Source organism: Panthera tigris, chromosome D4 (genome assembly GCF_018350195.1).
Source record: "Panthera tigris isolate Pti1 chromosome D4, P.tigris_Pti1_mat1.1, whole genome shotgun sequence".
NCBI lineage: Eukaryota > Metazoa > Chordata > Mammalia > Carnivora > Felidae > Panthera > Panthera tigris.
In genome coordinates, this window is record NC_056672.1 from 76,202,290 (window position 1) to 76,228,518 (window position 26,229).

General features: G+C 47.0%; 1 protein-coding gene across 1 annotated transcript in view; it reads right to left on the reverse strand.

The window, feature by feature from the left end:
• Positions 1-26,229, reverse strand: part of ASTN2 (astrotactin 2) — an 873,390-nt gene that overhangs the window by 660,521 nt on the left and 186,640 nt on the right. Inside the window, exon 3 of the mRNA XM_042963755.1 lies at positions 10,376-10,760. Within this exon, the coding sequence (XP_042819689.1) occupies positions 10,376-10,760 (385 nt within the window). The remainder of the gene's footprint in view (positions 1-10,375; positions 10,761-26,229) is intronic.

Here is a 26,229-nt window from a genome sequence, read left to right on the forward strand (position 1 = left end):
TGTTCCGCTGCGAGCCTCCCTCTGGCTGGAAACACAAAACTCAAGGAGTTGGAGAGGGTGAAGAATGGCATCCAGACCTGCCACCAAACTGGGGATCGCTGCTGTTAAGGAAGTGGGTCAGGCGGTGCCAGAGCTGGAGAGGGAGAACAGCCCTCCCGGATGAGGCACTACCACTCAGCCTCTGCCGTGTGCCAGAAGGCCTAGCATTCCCAGAGTCTCCAGTGATCAAGTCTCCAACTCAACGGTGCCTGACGCATGGGCAGAAATGTGAATGTGACGCGAAATGTCCTGCCTTATGAAGATGGGCAACTTAACTGAAAAATGTAAAACATACTCTGTATGCAAGCAGAACAAAAGAAATACATCTGGAGACTGAATTCTACCCCAGAGATGCCAGACCACAACCTCTATTCTCTGGTCTCCCCAGCATCCTTCCTTCTGAATGTCAACTCCACCTAAACCCCTCCTTTTCATCCTCACTCCCAATTGCTTAACACCTTTGCAGGAAACTAACTCCCCATTTTCCAATGGCTCCCCATCTCACTCACAGCAAAAGCCAACACCCTTACCTACCAGGCCTTACATGACCTTTTCGTTAGCACCTCTGTGACCCAATTTATTCTACTGCTCTCTTCCCCATACTGCTTCTTCCTATTCCTTGAACACTCCCAGCACACTGATGCCACCGGGCCTTTGCACTTGCCATTCATGTTGCCCGAAACGTTCCTTCCTCAAATATCCAACTGGGTTCTTCATCTACTACAGATTGGTCCTCAGATGAGTGAGACCTTTCCTGAGAGTCCTAATTCCTTTCCTTGTTTTAATTTAACTTTCCCTTGTAGCAAGGATCATGATTTGATATTATATATGATTATACATATGTATTTTATATATTTATGCTTATACAATGTATATTCATACATATTTATATTTTCTACTTAATTATATATTTTTACATAAATATATTTTTTCTTGTTCACTTATTTACCATCTTTCCATACTTGAAAATAAACTTAGGGGCACCTGAGTGGCACAGTCAGTTGAGGGTCCAACTCTTGGTTTCAGCTCAGGTCATGAGCCCGTGATTTCATGAGTTCAAGCCCCACATTGGGCTCTGTGCTGGCAATGGGGAGACTGCTTGGGATTGTCTCTCTCCCTCTCTCTCTCTGCCCCTCCCCTGCTCACACTGTCTGTCTCTCCCAAAAAAAGTACGTAAACTTAATGGAAACGGAATTATATATATTTTATTCACTGCTTTATCCTTCGTGCCCTAAACTGTGCCTAACACAGTACAGACCTAATTTAAGCTTGTTGAATTCATAAATAAAAAAATAGATGTACAAATGTTTCCTTATTTAACAAATGTTTACTGGGACTTTCTGACACGGGGGTGTTGAGTGAAACACGCATCAACAACTTTATAACAGTCAAATCATTTAACCCAGTAATTCCACTCCTGGGAATATACCCTGAGAAAATAATACGGAATAGTGGAAAATAATAAGCCGCCAATGTCTATTGCTAATGAACATAGAATAAAAAGGAAGTGACTAAAATGTTCACCAATAAATAAACTATGAGACAGTCAGAAGATGAAATGATGAGCAGTTTGAAATGCTCTGGCATAATATTTCAGAAAAATGTAAGAGATAAAATAATAGATTTTCAACTTTCAATATGCAAAAGAGGAGAAGAGAAACAAAAGGAAAACCCTGTCAACAGTTGTGGCTACTGAGGCATTATGAAAACGTCTAATTTAGGCTTTTTCAAAATTTTTCTACAATGAGCCTACAAACTTTGCTAAGTAGGAAATATTAAAAAAAAATGACCATAAGTGTGGATCAGGGTGGTAATTTATTGCATCCCAGGGGCGGATGAGCATACAGGAGGCAGAGGCAGGCTGGGATCCTGGAGGAGAGAGAGCCTCAGCTGCCTGGACTCTTGGTGACAGTCAGGCCCCCGCTGGGTGATGTCCAGCTATTACAATGGAGGCCTGTATGGGAGATACGGAGTCCCCTGACTGCTGGGAAATTGCTCCAGCTCTGATCAATCAGGGAGCAGTCTCTTCAGCCCCTGACATTTATCAAACCTCCTTCACCCACATCTGTCAGTGTGCGGTGGGGCTGCCTCTCCAGGGCACAGTCTAATCAAGTCAGAATGCCCAAAGTGTCCCTGGAGACAAGGGGGAGGGGGACTCTGAGGGAGAAGGGAGAAAAGGGGAGACAGGGAGATAGGGGAAGAATCATGAGGGAGGAGGGGAAGAGCAAATGTTCAGAGAACGCCCGTTTGTTTTGCTATCGTGGCAATTAATGCTGGGAAGTGACATTTTAAGGGGCTCTGGTGACAGCTTTGGTGACATTCCTGTTTGTGATTCCATGACAAATCTCTGTCTATATCTTATTTTAGAGAGCGTGGAGACAGCTCAGAGGACGGCTGTCTGGGGATGCCAAGCTCCAGTCTGTTGGAGGAGCGGCTCCCGCCTGCTTTGCCCAGCCTGTGCACTCCGGCACCAGGGCCAATGTCCACGACAGGGGGACTGACACATCAAAGCAGAAAAAGCTTTGGTGCAGAGTCAGAGTCTGGTCTTCCACAGTCTTATGCATTCCACTGCATGGTAACATTAATTGGCGAGAACGTGAATGTTCTACCACCCTGCAAGTGGCCAGCTGGGGTTAAAAGCAAAGGAAAAGAAGGGGCGCCTGGGTGGCTCAGTCGGTTAAGTGTCCGACTTCGACTCAGGTCGTGATCTCATGGTTTGTGAGTTTGAGCCCCGCATCGGGCTCTGTGCTGACAGCTCAGAGCCTGGAGCCTCTTCAGATTCTGTGTCTTTCTTTCTCTCTCTCTCTGCCCCTCTCCGGCTTGCACTCTGTCTGTCTGTCTGTCTGTCTCTCTCTCTCAAATAAATAAATAAATAAACAAACATTAAAAAAAAAAAAGAAAACTTTTCAATTCTGAATACTTGCCAGGCTGCCCAGTTCTAAGGAACCTTTTTTTTTTTTTCAAATACAGATCTTGTCCCACTTTGTTTTCTAAGAAGTCCAAATAAGAAAACAGAATGGAAACGGATTGAGTTCAAATTTTACAATCTGAGAATTAGAAAGAATTACTGTGTCTCATCTCCAATCGTGCCACAGTATTCTGAACCAAGAGCTACCCAGGCTTGAATACACTCAAAGAGGAGACATTCTTACGCCTAAGATGAAGAGGGGAGGGCAGTCTGGATGTAACAAGTTGTTTTGCCAAACGATAGTCAAGATGCTACAGAGATAAATATGGTATGGCCAGACAGAAAGAGCCGTGAACTTGAACTCAAGAGATGTGGGTTTAAGGAGACCTTCATCCCCAAACTTACTCTTTGTCATGGGGGCAGAGTGATTCAATTCCTCTGAGCTCTGTAAGGTTTTTGGTCTCTCAAAGGGTTCAGTAACACACAGAGTATCATATAATGTTTATGAAGCCATTCTATAAATGTTAAAGGACTATATAAAATAAAGCAGCTATTACTGTTTTATACCCCTCTAAAGTGTGAGCTTCTAGAAGAAAATGATTTCCCATCGTGCTTTGTCTCTTCTGCATTAAATGCAAGGTCTTGCACACAGTAGGTGTTCAGTAAACACCTGTTAAATAAGAGAATGAGGGGCACCTGGGTAGCTCAGTTGGTTAAGCATCCGACTCTTGATTTCGGCTCAGGTAATGATCTCATGGTTTGTGAGTTCGAGCCCCACGTTGGGCTCTGAGCTGATAGCACAAAGTCTGCTTGGGGTTCTGTCTCCCTCTCTCTCTGCCCCTCCCGGCTTGCTCTCTATCTCTCTCTCAAAATAAATAAAAAGAAACTTAAAAAACTTGCTTAAAAAAATACAATCAAATGAGTAAATGAAGGAACGACTGAGTAGTGAAGGAAGTACATCCACCCTCCCAAAAAAAGATGCAGGGACTAAAGCGTCAGCCCCCTTTCCCTCTAGGACAGGTGATGTAAGTGTAAAGAAGACAGAAAGTACACCAAACAGCCTTTGGGGCATTTTGCAACTCAGACTCCAAAAGGAACTTTCAACAAGGAGAGGGGAGAGCCAGTCGGTAACACAAAGCCAGGGCAGATTGGTGTAAGAAAGTCATATCCAACATTTTCTTTTTACACTAAAGAAACTATCTTTCAAAAATAATCTTGGGGCGCCTGGGTGGCTCAGTCTGTTAAGCGGCCGACTTCAGCTCAGGTCACGATCTCGCGGTCCGTGAGTTCGAGCCCCACGTCGGGCTCTGGGCTGATGGCTCAGAGCCTGGAGCCTGCTTCCCATTCTGTGTCTCCCTCTCTCTCTGCCCCTCCCCCGTTCATGCTCTGTCTCTCTCTGTCTCAAAAATAAATAAAACGTAAAAAAAAAAATAATCTTATGTGGAGCCACAATGTATGAACCAGTTAAAAGCAGTTCAGCCCTGGTGGAAGCCATTCTGCCCATCCCGCTTTCCTCTGCGCCCCAGGGAGCCTGGCAGCACCCTCAAAGCCCTGCCAAATGGGAGCTGCTGTTAGGGAGTGAGTTTCCTCATGCTCCTGGACAATCTCCCTCTGAGCCTCCAAGAACCTGGGAAGAGGAAGGTGTTGAGCTGTGGCTTAAAGGATGGGTGGTTTTTCTCAGGGAGTGAACACAGCAGGAGAAATTTCTGGGAGCTGGGGGATGGATGGAAGAGAGAGTGTCCCCTAAGGAAAGAACATACAGAACATACAGAGCAGCCTTTGGAAGGAATGGCCACATAGTTTCAAGAGAGAGTATACAGATGATGGGACCCCAGGCCATCATGCTGGGTAAAAGACACCAAGGGGCTGGCCACAGGGACAATAGACATAAAGCCCTCACGTGGGCCAGGACCCTCTCATGTACCATCCCCAGTTCCTCCACCCAAACCTCACCTTGAGTACCTTGAATTATCCTCCTCCTTCAGATCTCCAGGCAAAAAGCACCTGCAGGAACCAGGGACCTGTGCCCCTGGGGATCCTAATATAATACACCCTCTCTAAGGTTTAGGAGATCTTTGAACTTCAGGTCAAGACCCACTCGTCAACTGTGAAACCAATTCAGTGGTCCATACCAGCATTAAAAAGATGACATAAAAAGAACAGAAAATATCAGAGCATGCCACACGTAATAAAGATAAGTATGCTTTTGCAAAACTTATTTTAGAGATACACACACACACACACACACACACACACACACACACCCTCCTACCCATACATGTGGGGCCTCAGTGCAAAATCTATTTCTTGCTGTGGCTGGTGTTCAATATTTTTGATAAACACAGCTCCAAGGGACTTGGCTTGCTAGCAGCTAAGCCCATGTCTTACCTCTCCTGCTCAAATAAATGAACAGGATTAATGCGTGTGGTATAGTGTTCAGAGCCTACTGGGGTTTTCTGGGTTCAAATTCTGGCTCTGCTACTTTTAGCTTGCATAACTGAGACGATCTCCAAATTTTGATAAGAGTAATTTCTTCCTTATGAAAGGGGTGGGAAGAGTCAACAAATCCTTGATTTAAAACCACTAAACAAGGCTGGTCCAGGTCAGAAAAAGATTAGTAAGGAGTCCACGCAAGTTACCAGCCTGTGGAAACGCACTAAGATAGCCATCTCTCCATCCACTCATTTACCCATTCCTCCATCTACCTGATGCAACACATATTGTATGCCAGATACTTCATGAGGCACAGAACAAACCAAACATATCTGGTACACAACTTCATGGAACCCTGAATCCAGTGGGAAAATTAAAGCAATTAATTAAAACGCCCAAATAATTTAAATATTACTATTATAGAAACAAAAACGGGAGTTGATAGAAGGCAAAAGAAGAGAGCTCACATAGAGAAAAGAGCTTTGTCTGATGAGGTGAGACTAAGCCGACGCCAGAATGACGAGAAGGAGTCAGCCATGATAGACTGAGGAAAGAAAGACTGGGATTCCCCCAGGCAAACATAGTCATGGCTATGCAAAGGACCTGTGGTGCAAGAAGCTCAGGAAAACTGAAGAGCAGAGAGGAGGCCATTGGCTGGAGTATGGAAGCTGAGGTCAATAGCAGTGAGAGCTCAGGAAAAACTTTCAGCATGAAACGCTGTGACCAGAAGGATCATAACAGAGCCGCCGCTGTGTAAAGAATGGCTGAGGGTAGGAAAGGGAAGTTAAGATGTGGGCAGGAGTGAAGCTGAGGGTTTGAACATCAAGGCATTTGAATGAGGTGCTGAGTACAAAGAGCTCTGAAATTTTAGAAAGCACTACACAACAATGACATTTACATGGCATTTGCCTCGGGGCATTAGGAGGGTAAGTTAATAAACAGCTTTCCAGTTCTCTGTCACCCTAGAGTGCTCTATTGACAACAAATACGAGTCCCCTGTACCCTTGGGAGTCTCTCAAAACACTAAAAAATGGGATCTCTCTGTTGCAAAGTCCCTGCTAGAAGCCAATCCAGAAGTCCAGATTTACTCTGTAGCAGCTTCCTGCCTCCAAGAACAGATGTTAATTATATATTTTTCTTCCCTGATTTGTGGACGAAGCAAGTTCATGGTTGCTATGCTTTAGCTGTCCCTGGGATTGCAACAGCTTAGTGCCTTTCAAGACCATGAAACTCAGCGTGGGAGGTGTATCCATACCCCTGCTCTGCCCCTTATCGAGACAGTTCTAGTGCTGGAATTTTAACCTGGCTCAGTCACTTTCCTGCTGTGTGACGTTGGACGGGTTACTCAGCCCCTCTTCGCCTTAATCTCCTGCTCTGTAGGATGGGAGCAACATTAGTACACAACTCACAGGGTTACTGGTGAAAATGGCATAATTCAAGGAAAGTTCTCAAAACAGAGGTTATATAGCTAAGTAAAGGTCTCTGTTTCTATTTCCTTCTCTCTCCTTCCTTCCCTTCCTTCCATTAGAAACAGTATGCATTCTTTTTCCACAATAATAAAACCAAATTAAGAAAACCCAATACCCATTCAGCCATCCCCTACCCTATCCCTTGATAAGGTGATAAATCTGTTACCTTAATTTCCTTGAGCTTTCATGCATAATATTCAGGGAAGAGAAACATAAATTTCAGGATGGATAAGGAGAACTGGAATTGAAATCTATCAAGTTTCCGTTACGTACCAAACACAGTGCTAAGCATTCACATACTGACGTGATTAAATCCGCAGCAGCAATGTGCTAAGGTGTATCAGCAATGATATGCAAAATTCCTGAGCATTTCTAAGGCAGAGGCACCAACTAGCAAGACAGGGCACCCGCCATCACAGCGGGGAGGTACCCTAAAGCCACCCCTGTTCCTGGATGGTGGGAGCTTCAGGAGGATTCTTGGGAGGGGGGCTGGCATGGCCAGGAAGCAGAAGGGCACGGCGGGGGGAACTCAGAACAGGGAGCTACTTACCAACTGACACAGAAGTTCAATATGTAACAAAGGGTGTGGCCACACGGGCGTGTACCGGCTGAATGTCAGGCCTACTCAGGACACCGCTCTTGGGGTCTGGAAACCCAAGCAGCGGCCCCTTGGTAATGAAACTTCCTCCCTCTGTTCTCCAGAGTGTCCTCTCTATTCTCTACAAGTCCAAGCTGAAAAGCAGGCTGACAGCGCTTGAGAATAGTGAAGGAGTTTGAATTTATAGGCAAATGCTACGCAGCAAACATGCAGCTGGGATCAGCCTTTGGCAGTATGACTTCAAAAGGGCTACGGGATTACTTTTGTCTGGGTTGCCCAGCCTCCGAATAGTTGTCCACTCTGGACAAAGCCCGTGGCTGCTCCCCGGTCACCTCATGAAAGACAGCACCTCACAGTTCTCTCCCAAGGGCCGCCTGAGGCAAAGAGAGCTCACCTGTCTGAGCTGCTGTTAGATCTTCTACAACCTGCCAGGGGAGCCATCCCTCTCCTGTCCAGACAAGGAGGAGCAGGTGCTCGGGAACCACAGTGTTGCAAGAACAGCCCCGAGCAGCCCCCTCCTGACAGTCAGGCAGGGCGACCAGCATGCTGGGCGCAGTCAGGAAAAGTGTGCCCTTCACTTCCATCTTGCCTAGATTTCTTCCTCACCCACCCTTAACGGATGGAAGGGTGGCTGGATACAGTGATGAAGGGGCTGTGTGGTATTTCAAACTGTACTTTGTTTTAATGCCTAGGCAGGGTTTGAAAAAAAAAATTCTTTTAATTGTTTAAAACAAGGGGCACCTGGGTGGCTCAGTCGGTTGAGCGTCCGACTTCAACTCAGGTCACGATCTCACGGTGCGTGGGTCGGAGCCCCGCGTCAGGCTCTGTGCTGACAGCTCGGAGCCTGGAACCTGCTTCAGATTCTGTGTCTCCCGCTCTCTCTGCCCCTCCCCCCCCCCCCACTCACACTCACTCTCTCTCCCTCTCTCTCAAAAATAAACATTAAAAAAATTAATTGTTTGGGCTCCTGGGTGGCTCCGTCGGTCGAGCGTCCCACTTCGGCTCAGGTCATGATCTCGTGGTTTGTGAGTTCAAGCCCCGCGTCGGGCTCTGTGCTGACAGCTCAGAGCCTGGAGCCTGCTTCAGATTCTGTGTCCTCTCTCTCTCTCTGCCCCTCCCCCGCTCACGCTCGCTCACTCTCTCAAAAATAAACATTAAAAAAAATTAATTATTTTAAAAAATAACGTGGATCAGACAAAAACAGGTGAGGCGAAGGCATGGCCTTCCAGGTGGCGAAGAGTTTTGTCCAAGGCCATTTCACCAGTGAACTGAGGAGTGGGGTTTAATTTAATTAGCTCATCTCCACTTCCTGGAGGCAGGGGGAAGGGAATGCCAGTAAACGAACAGTTCAGAGACAGGAGTGACCATGGAGGACAAGGGAAATACCCCAGGCTAGAACATATAAGGAGACTGGGGATGAATACTGGGCCTGGGTTAAGGACACTCTGGAAGCCTGGCTAAGAGCAGGAGCCTGAGGTCTGCAAACACAGCTCTCGGGGATTCAACCTCTACCACGTGCCAGGCCCTGGGGTACGTATTTTTCACACATTTTATTTTTATATTGAATCCTTCCGGAACCCTTCCATGAGGAAACTGAGATTTGGAGGGCTGAATTCCTATTTTTCCAAAGTCACCCAGTAAATAAAGGAGGCAGGATTTGAACCCAGGTCCAGGTGACACCAAACCCTGTGTTCTCCCCTACTGTCTCACTCTCCCCTCTCTGCAGGGTTCTAGGCTTGACAAAATGTCTCCGTGCAAGACACCCTTAATGTCCTTATCAGTCCACTGAGCACAACAGAAGACGGGTCCAAGAGGAAGGACCCTGGAAGGAGAGAAGAAGGATGTGGAGCTCAGAGCTCCGGCGCTGGCCCAAGCAGCGAGGGCTCCCCTCAACTCACCAAAAGCAGTGGGTCGGTGTCAGAACGGGGGTCTCCAGGCCAAGCCTTTAACAGCATCACAGAGACAATGAGGAGGAAAGAGGAGAATGGTTCGCTTGCAGCATTTATAGGAAAAGAGCCAAATCCCATCTATAAACAAACTGGTGCCATAGACACTTACTAAAGACAGATAGAACACATTCTATGCTCATGTCTAAATAATCAATTGTCTTCCAACTTCTGGGAAATGTGTCTTTGCAACAGCATATATCAAAAAGTGTGAGAGGTTTCAGTCACCAAAAAATCTCAGTATGACCCAGCAATAGTGGTGCAAAACAAATGTGATGTCATCAACAGAAGCATACCAGCTGGCAAGAGGGAGGTGAGAGTCCCATTTGGCTTGGCACAGGAGTATTCCCACCTTGAGGAAGAGGTCTGTTAGTGCTGGTGTTACATTCTAGGACACGAAAAGTCAGACTCTCCACCTAGAGGACAGTGACCAGGATGCCGAAACATCTGAAACTATGTCATATGAGACTGGCTGAAGAAACTGGGATTATTCAGATTGATTTCCAGAAGGTACAGCGCTCCTTTTTTTTCTGCAGTCAAATTTTCCAAGAGCTGCCTTAAAGAAGGAAATCAGATTCATTTTCTTTGTGGACATGAAAGCCCAGAGAAAAGAGATTTCAATTCAATGTAAGGAAAAAACTTTCTAATAGTAGTGTGTGAAAATGAGGAGACTTCCCACCAGAGTAGTGAGAAGGCCATCAAGGGAAGTAATCAAGAGACAATGGAGAGATATTGAACTAGGTAACTTCTCATGCTCCTCAAAACTCAATTCCAAGAACACGGACTCCTTTTTTTTTTTCTTTCTTTCTTTCTCCCATCACTGCTAAAGAACTAGAGAAGACAAAGTCTGATGATTGCCCATGAATCCAAAGTGGCTCAGCCCTGAAGACACCACCTGTGTCCCCCACTGCCCAGCTCCTGTGCCTCTTCCCAGCTCCCCAGAACGTCCCCTGGAAGGTGGGATACAACAAGGAGGACTCACCTTTCTTCTCAAAGTCCCCCTTCTCTTCTCCCGGCCGGCCCAGACTGTCCAGGGTGTGCGTCACCTGGCTGCCAAACTCATCCTCGCGGGAGACGTGGTTGGCCCGGCGGGGTAGGTCCTCCTCCTCCTCATAGTCATAGTCATCTAGGATGGGGGTCTCCCGGATGGGCACTCCAATGACAGAATTGTGAGCCTGTAGCCGAGAGGAGCGGAAGCTTTCCCGGGCCTGGGGTCCCAGCAGCACTGATGGGATGTAGTGAATCTCGTGAGTGGCTTCCGTGCTGGCGCTCTTCTGGGGGATGCGGCGACGTTTCTGCCAGCGCCGCTGGGCATACAGCGCCACAGTGAACACCAGCAGCAGGAGTAGCAGTGCGATGAGGCCACCCTGGAGCAGAAGAGCAGAAGGACAAGAAAATGGGCCAGTGCTCTTTGGGCTACGGGGCCAGCGGGGTCTCCCTGTCCACCAGACTCAGCGCAGATCCCTGGGCGTGGTTCCTAAAGCCGCAGGAACCCCTAGCCGCTGCTTGAAAGCCAGAGAGATGTCACTTCCAAACTTGGCTTTCTCGCCAACAAGCTGTGTGACCTTGGGCAAACCGCTTGACTTCTCTGAGCCTTGCTTTTCACATCTAGGAGGATGAGTAAGAATCCCTGCCTTTCCTTCTTCATCAGGTTGCCATGGGGAGCAAATGAGATAGATAATGGTCATGTCAGAGCAAGCAGATGACTAAACGCGGAGAAGAGTCAAGGCTATGGCTTCACACAGGTGAGTAGCTGAACCTCGACTCTGCCTCCCATCAGCTGAGTGACCCCAGGACATTCGCTCACGTTCTCTCAGCTTTGCTTCCTTATCTCTAGAATGAGTCCACTTAGGGATCAAGAGACAGTAGTACCCTTTCTTCCAACCTGCTACAAATATGAGACAACATTATTAAATCAAACATAATTCTGCATGGTCTGTACTTCCTTCTGATACGTGATTCCCAGTAGGGGGCCTGGGACAAAATAGGCGCCTCATAAATATCTGTTGAATGAATAAATGAAAAAAAAAAAACACACCTTTCTAGGGCTCCTTTAATCAGAGCATTAAGGCAAACTGAAGCTTATTTTTCTTTAATACATCCAACTAGCAAATATTCCAGAGTCTGCATACCATACCTTGCCCTGGAACAGGTTACGATGTTTATAGACATATCTTACATGATTCAAAAGACTCGCAAAATACCCTGCTCTGTGAGTTCCTTAAGAGCAGGGTTACTCACAAGCATGTCTGTGTCCCCGATGGCACCTGCCAAGAACTGGAGGGGACAGTGGGCATTCTATTCACTCCACTGTATTCACCACGTGCCAGGAACATCTGCAATGGATGGAGTAGCTCCCTCAGTTACCCTGCTTTTCTTCCTTACATACTGTGCTTTGTGTCTGGGGGGCTACAGGTCCCTGTGTCGAATCCCTGGGGGTAATTCATGGGGTTGGGAAGGATCATCCTCACTGTTTGGGAGAGAGGGGGGAGAAATCCAGAGACTTGGAAACTCATGGTGAACAGTAGAGCAAAAGCTGAGCCTCATTTTTGGCTGTGTTTGGTTTCATTTTTTTTTTGTTTTAGCTCTAAAGCCTACACCCTTCCAACCACACCCATGTGGTTGATTGCTCTTCCTTGACTATGATCTCACTGAAGGCAAGGATGACTTCCGACAACTATTTGTATAATGTCTAACAAAGACGACAGATGTTAATGCTAAATACATTATTGGGGTGGGGCATGACTGCCGTTAAGCATACCCAGTTAAGCCAAGAAGGATACTATTCACTAAAAGCATTAGGCTAGTCTCCTGCCTGCACGGGAACGTTATCGTGTTCTTTTTGCAAGGACCTCAGTTCAGTAAGCTGGAATTCATCACCTCCATGGAAGGGACAAGTGGGTGGGAACGCGGGCTAAGAAGTGGCCAGGCATGTAGGTACAGCTGAGCTACTATGGAATGCTCAGGGAGCTTTCTCTGGGCATCAGAACTTAGGCACAAGCACACAAACCAAATAACTCTATTGTATTTATGTGTATGTGTGTATGTATGTACGCACATATATGCACATATGTACGTTTATAAAATGGGTGCATATGCATGGGTTCATCACATTTGCAACCCCCCCCCAAGTAAACATAGATCCTTTTTCCCTCCATAAAACATACAACAGTGATTGCTCTGTGTCTAGAAGACTCTTTTGACAGGGTATTACTTGTCAGTTTTTCCATTACAGATAAGAGAGGGAGGAGACAAAGGAAGGTGGGGGAGGAGGAAAATGAAGGAAAGAGATAAGAGCAACAGGCAGTGCAAAGAGAGAGGAGGCAGAAAGAACACTTGATGAAATAATAGCAGGCCCTCTCCTTATTGCTTTTCCTTCTTGTTCTTTGATCTTCAACACAATCTAATGTGATCAGGATGATAGCGTCTGTTCTGTAGATGAAATGAGGAAAAGGTGGTTCAGAAAGGTTAAAGAACCTGCTTGAAGTCACACAGCTTTTGATCCTAGGTCCACCTGGGTACAAAAAGCCAGGACGTGGTAAAGCAGGGATCTGAACCCAGGTCTTCATTGCAGAGCCACTGGCTATTGGACTGCATAGTGGTTCTCACTGACCAAAGGGAGGGGAGGAGAAATCGGGAACAATGGAGAGGGTGCACAAAGAGAGAGCAGATCCTGAGAAGGGAAAAGGAAAACACGATCTTCAAATCCAGGAGTCGATGGGCACGTCTTGAGGCTGCCTCTTCAGTAAAGCTTTTCACTTTTGTCAATTATGACCTTGGGGAAATCTCTTTGCCTATCTTCTATTTACCTCTGGGCATTTCACTGGCTGTGAGGGTCAGGCCCCTGCCAGTGCGGGCCCTTCATCCACAGCCCCTTCCGCCCACCCCGTTTATGAGACTTCGACCCTGTGGTCAGATCCCAGATCCCTGGGAAAGATAAGGCCTAACCAACTGTCCACCTACAACCACTACCGCCCGTCCTTGCCTCCACTGCATCTAAACCACCCTCCCAGGTCACCCCCTGCAGCCCTGGATCAGCTCCTAAATCTAAATCCACAGCAGGAGCTCCTGGAAGGCAGGAAGGCACATGCTTTGTCTCCAAAACCCTCCAGCATCGTTGGCCATAGTGGCTAAGAGCTGTCCTCAGAGGGACAGTTTTAGTCCAGATTCTACTACTTTGAGGCTATGTCCTTGACTAGGTCACTTTCCCTTTCAGAGCCTTGGCTTCGTGACTGCTTAAACAAGGGCAGTGTCACAGTGTCAGCTCATTGGGTCATCGTGAGGCTAACTAAGATGTGTGTATGTAGTGCTGTGGGGAGGGTGCACGGCAGCTGCTCACAGACTAAGGTTAGCTGCTGCTGCTGTCAACAGCATTCAGCCAGGGTAGATTTAACGTAAATGAATAAATTAAGGAGGAGTGAATAAACAGCTTGACCTTCTGCACCTGAATGCCTATTCTGCAATATTTGCCTGGAGGCCCCCAAATCCTTCTTAATCTGAACCAAACACTTTGCACGTGCTCTGGCATTCACCTTGGCACAAATGTGCGTGCTAGGCATCTTTGTCCTACGTCAGGTAAGGAAACTGAGGCACAGAGCCAGGAGGTCCATCATGCAAGGTAGTGCAACTGAGATTCAAACTAACCTCAACATGGCGACATGGTTCTGCTTGGAGTGAGAAGGGACAGGGGCATCGAAGGCCTGATTAGCCCCTGCCCAGCCTCACATATGCCTCCTCAAATTACCTAGGCAATTCCAGGTATAGGTTTCCCAGCACAGGAAACTTCCGCAAGGTCGTACAGAGGAATACCACCCATCTCCCTTGCCCCATGTTGATGGGGGCTGAGCTCGAAAGTACCTTTAGCCTAACGATCTAGCGATTCTTTAACCCCTGGCCTTACCATATGATACGATCCCAGGCCAGCAGCTCTGGTTCTCCCTGGGTGCCCGGACCTCAGCGTCCTCCAGCCTCAGCTGAGCCACCAGCCATGTGGCTTCTGTTACAGATCAGATTTTCACTGTGAACGTTTGGCCAAAAGAGAATCTCAGTATTCGAGGGTTTACTGTACCACTGACCTAGTGAAACAAATATCCCCATGCCGGGCTCCTGAAAGGCTGAGGGGACCCCCCACCTCAAACATAGGAGCAGCTCAGGGGATGTTACAGGCAGGAGTCTGGCCAGTTCTATGTCCCTAGAGCCTTCCCTTTCCTTCCTGAGAAAGGAGTAGAGAACAGGAAACTGGGGACAGGCTCCAGGCATGGAGGAAATAGGAAATAGGTTCTGAATTCCAGTTTACTCATTGTGTTTGAGCTTGAATTTCTCAGATTCCCCTAAGGACCTTCAGTTTACTCATCTGTACTTTGGAATTAGCAATACCTGGAAAAGTATAACACAGAGGCAAACAAAGACTAAGGGTCAGAAAGACTTTAACTCTCATACTACCACATAGAAGCTGGGCAATCTTAGACAAAGGAATGAATCTCTCAATCACAATCATCTCCTCCAAAAAACTGGGTCAAAAACATCCACAGGGAGAGAGGTTAGACGTGAAGAGGCACACTCAGTGCCTGGTACATGGTAAACCTGTGATAATCTCTCATTCACGCTTCACACAGGGTTGCTGTGCAATGCAAACCTGAGCAGTGCTCTGATGGCACTTACAAACTAACAGGTGCTGTGCACGAGCAGAGGAGCTCAAGACAACCAGGTGGCCGTGTTCTCCCAGTGAGACATTCCATCCTAAGACAGCAGACGAGTAACTCAGAAGCAAGAAGCTGTCATGTGCGTCCACCTGGATCGGTCCAGGCTGTCGTGCCGGTCCACATGCACAGAACCGCACTCCATTTCTTCACGGTCTTTCCTCACCAAGGGCAAGCGAACAGAAAAGCAGGAGCTGACGCTGGAAAGGAAAGCGGGGCCAGAGTGTCCAGCCACCGAGTCTGTACACCAGGAGCAAACACGAGTCCTGGAGGTAGAGAAAACACAGCAGAGCAACCGCAAGCCAAACAGGAAGAAGGGGACGTAGGGAAAGGCGGTGAATTTTTAGAAAGCAGGTTAAGAAGAGGCCAAGGCTCCAGGGGTGGCACACACAGGCCCCATTGGCCTCAGGGATGCACTGATGTCAAATCCGATTTGGACGGTGTTCACTCTTGGGCAGCCCAAGACAAACAAGGTTGGAGAAGGGGCAGCGACTTCCAGAAATAAAAATGCCAGGCTGTTAGTTACAGGTTGGTTTTTGGGAGTGCAAGCAGTACAGGTCTCGGGGTGATCAGTTTTACCCTTTTCTCAGGGATCTGAGGATTTCACTAAGCTGTCAGGCAGGAAGTGGGAGAGAAAGAGCAGGAAGAATGTGTGTGCCCGTCTCTGACGGGAAACTTCCTTACTATCTGGGGCAGCTTGGTGGCTCAGCGAGTTAAACATGTGGTTCTTAACTTTGGCTCAGGTCATGATCTCACAGTTCGTGAGATTGACCCCCGGGTGGGGCTCTGCACTGACAGTGTAGAGCCTCCTTGGGATTCTCTCTCCCTCTCTCTCTGTCCCTCCTCCTCCCACATTCTCGTGCATGCACATGTACTTGCTCTCTCTCTCTCTCTCAAAATAAGTAAACATTAAAAAAAAAAAGGTCTGGCACCAAGTACTCAACAAATATCAGCCTCTCTTATTTCTCTATCCCAAACCAAATCCTTGTGCACCCTCCCTTGTGTAAAACCCTTTCTTTGCTCTCTAGGGCCCTGAGAATAATGTCCAGACTCTTTTCTTGGACTCAAGGCCCTTCATGATGAGGTACTCCCTTCTTTCTCATGCCCAGGTCCCCACAAGTCCTACCCCATACTCTGTTCTGGAGCCACACCGAGCAATGAGTATTCCCCCCAAGGGTGATGCTCTGGGCTCTTCCACACTGGCTACTCCCTCTGCCCAGAGCACTCTCACCCCCTTTCTGGTTTGAATAATGACCCTGCAAAATCCAGGTCCTCCCAGAACCTCAGAATGAGATCTTATTTGGAAATAGGGTCACTGCAGTTGTAATTGGTTAAGGTAAGTTTGTACTGGATTGGGTGGGCCCTAAATCCAATGACTGATGTCCTTATAAGAAGAGTAGAGGAGGGGTGCCTGGGTGGCTCAGTCAGTTAAGTATCTGACTTCAGCTCAGGTCATGATCTTGCAGTTCGTGGGTTCAAGCCCCAGGCTGGGCTCTGTGCTGACAGCTCAGAGCCTGGAGGCTGCTTTGGATTCTGTGTCTCCCTCTCTCTCTGCACCTCCCCCACTTGCACTGTCTCTCTCTCTCAAAAATGCATAAACATTAAAAAAAATATTCTCTCTCTCTCTAAAAGAAAAAAAAGAGGATACAGATGGACAGAAAGACAGACAGACACATACATACACACAGTCACACACAGGGAGAGGGAGAGAGAGAGAGAAGAAGGAAGAGGGGGAGGAGGAGAAGGGGAAGGAAAGGAAAGGAAAGGAAAGGAAAGGAAAGGAAAGGAAAGGAAAGGAAAGGAAAGGAAAGCAAAAGAAAGCAAAGGAAAGCAAAGGAAAGCAAAGGAAAGGAGAGGAGGCAAAAGGAGAGGCAGAAGGAGGAGAAGGAGAAAAGGAAGAAGATGGAGGAGAAAGAAGGAGGAGGAGAAGAGGAAGGAGGAGAAGAGGAAGGAGGAGGAGAAGAGGGGGGAAGAGGAGGAGAAGAAGGAGGAGGAAAATGAGAAGAGGGAAGAGGAGGAGCTAGAAAAGAGGGGGAGGAGGGAGGAGCAGTCAAGTAGGAGGAGGGGGGAGGAGCAGGTGGGGGAGGAGAAGGAGAATCAGAAGGAGGCCATGTGAAGATGGAGACAGACTGCAATGATGCATCTACGAGTCAAGGAAGGCCAAGCATTGCCCGCAACCATCAGAACCACATGGGAGGCACGGGACAGATTCTCCATCAGCCTCCAGGGACAGCAAACCCTACTGACATCCTGATTTTGGCCTTCTGGCCTCCTGAATTGTGAAGGATAAATTTCCGGTCTTTTAAGCCTCCCATTTTGTTGTGATTTTGTTAAGGAGTCCCTAGCAACTAATACACTCCCCTTCATCTGCTCATCCCAACTCACTCAGCCATCTCAGCTCAGAGATCACGTCCTCAGGGAGTATCTTGGCCTCTTCAGGGTGGGGCCAGTCTGTGATGTCTTCCCTCTCAGCCCCTGTGGTTTTCAGTCATCGGGCTGTACTACTACAATATGGCCATCTGGTTGACCATGTTCCCACTCTAGGTGAACTGCCATCTACCCCTACCATTTACACAACCTAAGATGCGGTACTTGGTCGAGAGAAGGTGCCTAATAAATATACAGGAGCCTAAAATCTTAACAAGACCTTCCAGAGGAATAAAAATCTTACAGTCCCTGTAGCATCTCTGACCTCAGCATCCAAAGGGCACCTGATCAGACCTCACGTGGACCCTCTCTGCTGTTCTGCCTTTATCCCCAAGCTAGTACCTCTAGCTGGTTTGCTTACAAAATATCAAACACTGAAAGAAATATAAAGATGAAAAATAGAAAGCACCCCAAACTACCCCACTGAGAGAGCCTTCTGAAAAGTCAAACTTAGAACTCCATTCAGCCTGGCCTCATTTTAATCTATTTTTTCATGTTAACTATCCAGGCACGGGAGAAGGAGCCAGAGAAAGAAAAAAAAGACGAAGTGGGGGGGGGGGGTAAGGATAATGTGAGAAATGCTTTATTTGACAATGTGTCATTGGGAAACTGATTATTTCTGTCTCCGGCCTTTTTAATATTCCCTCACAACGGCCAAGCTGCAAGGGGATTTGGTATTCTAAGACTGGATTTATAATACTCTGTTCAGCAGTGATAAGAACACGGGCCTTTAATCCTCAGAGCTGTGAACATGCATATTCTCCCAAGTAATGTCCTTCTCTTCTCGTCACTTGTGTCTCGTCTCGACAGCCAGCCCTAGGATGGCTGAAGACTGATGATCCACTGGGTGTGCTCCTGGCCATTTGCCGAGTGACCGAGCTAGTGGGGTAAGGGTTCTGAGTTCTCTGGGGAGTCTCCTTTCAGGCTCCAGTCTAGGTTTAAGATGGAGGGGTTACTGGAAAATAGTCCAGACCTTTGGCATTACAGATAAGGAAAACTGAGATTCAGAGAGGAGTGGCTTGACCAAGTTCACAGAACATCCTAAAAGGGTAATGGCAGTGGAATGTGCAGCCCACATCCCCCAAAGCTGCTGAGAAGTCATGTGAATCCTGACAGTTATCTACACGTAGCTTCAGCCACCTTCCCCTTCTCTCCATCCAATGGCTGTCCTAGCCCCCAGTCGCTACAGCCCCTTCATCATGATCATTTTCATACACCCTGGATGATCTCCCAGGCTTTGTCCCCACCCCTACTGTTCCCAATCCATCTTCTCTAGCATGACCGGGGCACAGCTGGACACAGAGCCCCTCCTTACTGATTAAGGTGGAGAGTCCTATGGTTTGGCAGTTCAGGTTCTTGTCAGTCAGGCCCCCATTTTTCTGGATAATCTGGTCTCAAACCATACACTTTCGAGGTACCTTTCTCAAAATATATGTTTCGCCCACCCATGCCACCAACCCCACTGGGCACTTACTATGCAGCAGGCACAGTGCCGAGTGTCCAGCCACATCAGAACTCGCTGTTTCTGTGAAATGTCCTGGTATTTTTACCCACATCATTTCTTCTGCTTGGAATGCCACTCTCATGGTTATCCTTCACCTCATGTGCAAATACCACCAGACTTCAAGGCTAGTGTCAATGTAATCTCTTTGGTGACCTCTGCTGAGATGCCCCCTCTATAGGCTTAGCCAGAAGAAATCTCTTAATCCTCAGAACTCCCACAATGCTTCATCTAAAACTTCGCTTAAAGAGCTTTAGTGTTTTCTATCTTGCATTAGAGTTACTGGTGCTCAGCACTTAGCTCCCCTACTGGTTATTAGATTACTACACCCTTTGCACAGATGGAAAAGTGAGGCTTAGAAGATAAACTTGCTTGAGAGGACACAACAAGGTGAATATATATGGGATAAGGCCTCCTGAGACAGTTTCCAGTAAATGTAGGCTCACTCTCTCAGAGACTGGAAATTGCCCATTGGAACTTGAGGGAGAATAAGATGGTAACACAGGTTAAGAACTATACTTTAGACACTCATGTTCCTCGAATTTTTTTTTCTTTTTAAGCAATATGGTGCTAAGATCACACTGGATGCATATGGTGGCGAGACAAAGCAAGGAGACCATGGAGGCAGCTGTTCACGATGGGCTAGAACAGCTCTCTACTTTGCCCCCTGCCAGGAGATATTTGGTAATGGGGGCATTTTTGGGTGTCATGACTGGAGAGCGGGTGCTACTGGTATTTAGTGGGAAGAGGCCAGGGAATCCGTGAGCATCCTCCATGCAAAGGACAGCTACAAACAATAAAGAACTACCCGGCCTGAAATGTCAAAAGTATGGGGACTGAGGAAGCCCCTGGTCTAAGAGAAAGTCCCACAATTGGGGCATTCCAAGCGGTGATCAGGGAGTGGGGTGTAAACAAGACACGCCAGGGGATGGGAAGACATGGTGTGCGATTAGCAGGAGAGGAGGAGGGCGAAGGAGCCAACAGAGACACCATGGTGTAGATCCTGCACCTGGAGGAGAGAGGAATCCATCTGTTAATTTTTTTCTGGGTAAGCTCCCGGAAGGCTATGAAAGATCCCAGCACATAATCAAATGAAGAGGTAAGTTCCATGTGTGAGCAATTAGGAGAAGATAAACTGATAAAGATAACTGCAAATAACTGATAAAGATCTGTATCTATATATACATGTATGGGTTTGTATATGTTCATATGTATAAAAATATACTCACACCTAGCTTCACGTATCTATAGTTAGCTATATTTATATATAGTTATCTCTTTGTGTCTAGACAGATATAAGATGACCTATTTAAGGAGGTCCCATTACAGAAAATGAAACATTTTTTTTTCTTTTAAACTAGTCATCTACTTATAATGTATCTATTAGAGACACTATTTTATTTCCCAAGATAATGCCAGAGGAATAGAGTAAAAACCCAGCAGTTCTTTGGAATACAGTCATTGCCCACTCAGATCAACCTTCCTTAATCATTTTTAGATCAGATCAGAATGAGGTCCAAATCCTGAGAGATCAGTGCGAATCCCACAGAAATTTATCAAAGGGAAAGCTAATGAACATTGGGACCAGCAGCACTTGTCCTTGAGTCAGACAGACATGGATTTTAGTAACGGCTGCACTACCTTTCAGTCGTGTGTCTTCGGGCATGTGGCTTAAGTTTCCTCCATTGTCTCATCTGTAAATTGGGTTAGTAACACTAGCTGAGGGGGGCTGGGGAGGATTAAATGAGTCTGCATTACAGAACGTGGACCACAGTGATTTGCAAGTCATGGCGCTCAGAAAATACTAGCATCCTTATTATTGATGCAAGGCCTTGTTTCATGAAAAATTAGATGCAAAGGAGTGTGGTGAGACCACCACTCCGCCTCCACTATATTGAGATATTCTCTGTGGTTTCCCAAATACCTTCTGGTGACCACCCCTGCTCTCTTCCTCCAGGCTCCAAGCAGTGTGCCCTTGACCACCTCCCTTCCCTTCCTTGGGCTGAGTAGGTGAGACTGGATGGTTTCTGACTATCATTCCAGCTGCAAAATCCTAGATTAGAAAGGCAAAGGCAAACTTGAAAGTGTTTCTGGAGGCGCCTGGGTGGCTCAGTTGGTTAAGCGTCTGACTTCGGTTCAGGTCATGATCTCACAGTTTGTGGATCGGAGCCCTGCATCCAGCTCTGTGCTGACAACTCGGAGCCTGGAGCCTGCTTCAGATTCTGTGCGTGTCTCTCTCTCTCTCTCTCTCTCCCCCCCCCCCCACTTGTACGTGCTCCTCTCACACGCTCTCTCTCTCTCAAAAACGAATAAACATTAAAAAAAGAAAGCATTTCTGAACATATGAAATATACATTCTTAGGACATCCTGCCTAGCATCGTAGCTGTATATGTACATATGACACTGGTAAAATGTCCTGCATCCCTACCACCATCTCACACACCTGTATGTTTGCTCATGCTGCTCACTTTGCCTGAAAGCACCCCTCCTTCACTTCTCTGTCTAGTCCTTTCAACCTCAGCTCTTGGGTCAAGAGTTCTCAGCAACCCTTTCTGAAACGTGCTATCTCTAGCTGGGTTAAGTACACAACTTTCAGACCCGTCAGTGACTCATGCTTCTGTCTGCCAACCACCCTCCCACCACCTCTGTGTACCCAAGGCCCAGCATGGGGTCTGACCCTGAGTAGGCCTCATTATGCACTTAGTGTATTTTCACACTGAGAGATGGTGCAGAAAAGGGCCGGGTTTTATTTATCCCTGAGCAAATTTGATTGTTACACGGCACACAGTAGATCTTCAATTACTTGTTAGAAGAATTAATGAATGAGCCCACTAGAAATGCCTCTCTGAGAATAGGTGACTGAAATATACGTACATCTGCTTGGCAATTCTCCATTTGTGTGTGAGAATGCTGAAGATAATTCACAGGAGCCATTGAGCACAAATCAGCACCGTACTCCAAATCCTCAGGTGGCCTCTCAAGTTCTGTCTGAAATCCCACTCTGAAGGATGGGTGGATGGAGAGGGTGGGAGAAAGCAGCTTTTTGAGAGGATTGATTTTTCTACTCTTCTCTGAGTCATGAAGACAAACACAAGAACCTACATGACTCAAGAGGAGGACTGCGTTCATCCATCAACATACTCATTTGCCAGGATGAGGGCGTGCCTGGAAGCAGGCAGACTAGAGTTCAAGTTCTTACTCTTCCACCCCCAGTGGTGTGACCTTGGAACACTCTCCCTGTAAGCTCCAACATGGGAATAACACCATTCACCAGGGAGGTACGTTGTGAGGACTAGGTAAAATGATATATCTAGACGATGTCACAAAGCCCTGGACCTGTAGAAAACATTTAGTCCTGGGCGCCTGGGTGGCTCAGTGGGTTAAGAGTCCAACTTTGGCTCAGGTCATGATCTCAGAGTTCCTGACTTCAAGCCCTGTGTCCGGCTCTGTGCTGACAGCTCAGAGCCTAGAACCTGGAGCCTGCTTTGGATTCTGTGTCTCCCTCGTTCTCTGCCCCTCCCCTGTTCATGCTCTGTCTCTCTCTCACTCTCTCCCAAAAAATAAATAATAAAACAAAAAAAAAAAAAAAGAAAGAAAAGAAAACATCCAGTCCCCAGTAGTTAATTGGCTTCATTGTTACTGTTATGACTGTCACCCCCAGTCCCTGTGCAAACCTCTCGCCTGGATCTAGGAACACATGGGTATGGCCTGGAAGAACTCACAGTTGGTTTATAGAAACAGAGAAGCAAGCAGATAATCATTGTAATGCACATTTCAATAAGCTTGATGACAGAGGGAAACATAGTAAGAAGCAAAGAGCTTCTTAAAGCTTCTAAGTGCAAGGCACAGAGGAAGTGAGAATCAAAAGGACTTCCTTATAATTCCAATCACGGTCAAGTTCAAAGGTACGGGAGTAGGTTGGCCCATCCAACCAGGATGGTCAAAGGCTAGGTCTGCATCATCTTTGATTCCTACCCAAATGTGACAGGGTAGACAACCAAGTACATGGAATGATGGTTGGTGGTGCAGGCTCTGGAGTTGAAAAACCTGGGTCTGAGTGTCTGTGCAGTCACAGACCAGCTCTGGAGCCTCGGATGGGTCACTGCACTTTTCTGAGCTCAGCTTTATCACCTGGAAAGCTGAGGACAGCAGTCTTCACTGAAAGAGGCTATCGTGGGATTAAAAAAGGCACAAAAGGGATTGAGTGCAGTGTCTAGAACACAACCATGGCCAATAAATTGTTGTTTAAAAAAGTTCTGGCAGAGGGAAAACACACTGAGAAAGAAATCAGAACACCTTAGTCCCAGTCCTGATCCTGCCCCTTTATAAATTAAAGAAGTGTGCAGGATGCTCACACATCCTCACACACATTATTTAACAAGATGGCTACAGCAGCCACATGAGCTCAGCATTCTTCATTTAATAGATGAGGAAAGTGAGCCTCCAAGAGGTGACTTTGTCCAAGGTTCCAGAATCCAAAGTCTGTCTGCTGCAGGCTACTGTAATAATCCTGAGACCCTCAATGTGTCCCTAGAGCTAGCAGTATACAGAGCCTGTGTCCTCTGCTCAGGGAATTATTTTCTGAGAAGGTGCTACAGACTCATAGGGTCCAAGGAGAGATCTCTAATACCATGCCAATTTAAGCCACTGTGTCCAATAACTCAGCCTTCTGAGATGGGAAGGAGGGCTAAGACTCCAAAAGAGCTGGAGGCCACTAAGAGCCTAGTTAATACTTCACTCATGTAAAATAACTTTCATAAGGGCAGCAATCTTCCAAAGTAAGCTGGTTTCTTTGGAAATCACAGGTGGGGAAAAGAAGTTTAGTATTGGAGGCAGGGTGGGGATGCTGGTCTACCACTACTAACATGCAGCGTCATCCGTGAAAACTTCCCTTTGCACCCCCAGTGGACAATGCCCCTCATCCCCATCTCCATCACAGAATCCCTATCTCCTTTCTTTGCCTTAACTTTGTTTATAGTACTTCCCTCTCCTTGCTGATATGCTAACATTGACGTGTTAACTTTGTTTATGGCTCTGATGCAAAAAAACTTTCATAAGACAAGACCTTTGTTTTGTTTACTTATCATCAATAAAACAACTTAATGCTTTGTTGGTATTTGCTAAATAGTTTTTGAATGGATGGATGGATACAAATCTCCCCAAATGATCTGATAAGCCCTAAAGGTCAAAGGCTGGGTCTGAATCATCTTTGATTCCTACCCCATGGCCAGAAGATTGGAAGACACTTAATGAACACAGTTATTTGCATGCGCACACACACACACATACACACACACACACACACACACACACACACACACACACACTCCTGTTAGTTCCCTCCTGGAGTCTGGGAAGGGGTACTTGTTATAGAAGTAATTAGGAGGCAAATCTGGTTAACTGTCTGGCTGCTTCCTTCCACCATTGGGGTCAAACGGAAAAGTTGGGTCTGAATTCCAAATTTGTTTAATGACTTATTTATTTGTAAATATTGAGGAAACACTGAGCCAGAAAGCAAAGGGGTGAAGGATGCCTGACCCAACTATTCATGCACAATCACCTTCCACAGAGAGCAAGCTGATAGCTGTATCTATTTGCTGATCCTATTGCTAATGTCTACATGGAAAATGATAGAATGTTACATGAACAGGGGCATCCAGGATGTAGCTCAAAGAACAATGGATTTGGTTCAAGTCCTGGCTGTCACTGATGAGCTGTGCAGCCCTGGGCCAGTCACTCTACCTTGCTGAGTCTTAGATACCCCAGCTTTAAAGGGATCAAGACAACAGATGCCTCTTCCTCTTTATGCAAGGACCCCATTGAGAACCATGTTTATAAAATAACTTTATATGCTGCAGAATGATTTTGCTGATATGTATTGGTGCTTAGTAAAAGAAGTGCTGAAAAAGAGAACCAAGCACCAGTGGTAACTCAGGCAGACAGTAACCTAAGTCTCAAATAAGCTTCTTCAAAACTTAGTACAAGTCACACAGCAGGGGTCCCTTAGAGGCACTGTTTTGCTGCCATTTCCCAGCATTGGTGACGGAGCTGTCAATGGTCCTGAAGTTGTGTTGTGATGGCCTCAGGATCTCCCCTACTGGGCCTGATCAGGAAAATCCCAGGAAAGTTAGGCTAAGGGCTAAGGGCTAAGGGCAGAGAGTCAAGCACAAGATGCCAAGCCAAGAAAAGGGAAGAGAGGCCTCGACCAAAGGCTGTGCTGGGCTGTGGCAGACACAAGAGATCTCTCTGGAAGAAGACATGCTCATTGTCCTTGCTACACCCCCCAGGGCTGACCTGGTAGGATTCACCCTTTCCTGCGTCACCTTCCCGCTCCACACCACCTGAGCTTTTTGGAAAATAGAATTTAGCGTTTTCTGAGTACCCCAGGTTAGCAAACACCTACTACCTCACTTGTAACCCCTCTCACTTCTGAGATGCCCTCCACCCTAGTCAACACGTTAGGCAACCCAGGGTCCAGGCCACAGAAGGAGCTTTTAGGTGGCAAGGTTTCTTTCCTTGTTCAGGGAACATCCCAATTGTACCACTGCTAACCTCCTCCGCCCCATCATGAGTGCTGAACACCCAAAAATCTGTTCCTGAGACCTTGCTATCACAAGCTGTGCTGCCCCAACATGGTCCTCCAGGTCCTGCTTCCCCTGACTCCTTAGATTCTGTGTCTAAATCTCTCCAAGTCCCATCCCCACCCTCAGATCCAGGCCCAGCTGGGCATACATAATCGTACAGTACCCTTAGCTTAAGTCCACGGTGAGCACAAGGACCCAAAACCTCAGCATATCATAGCCTAAAGGGGTCAGTGTCAGCTCCCCCAAACCAGCCACCCATGAAGACATCTCATTTGAGGTGAGGGCCTGAAGCTGGAAGGATGAGGTCTGGGAGAGCCCAGGCACAGTGTAAACTGCAGAGGAGTTAGATGGAGTTGAGCTTAACCCCATAACTGCTGGATTAAATGCCCATGTCACAGAACCACCTACTGCCCAGACTGGTGAGGGATCTGGGCTCATGCACAACCCCGTGAATTCTGAACCAGCCAGAATGTTCTGTTCACCATAACAGGTGAACTGAGAAAATTCAGCCAAGAAAGAAAAGGACTAAGAGAGGGTAGTGGGAAGATCTCTTTTCCTCTCCCTGCATGGCTATACTGGGGCAGAGGACACAAACCCTGCATGCATTGTGGGAGGCAGCATCCA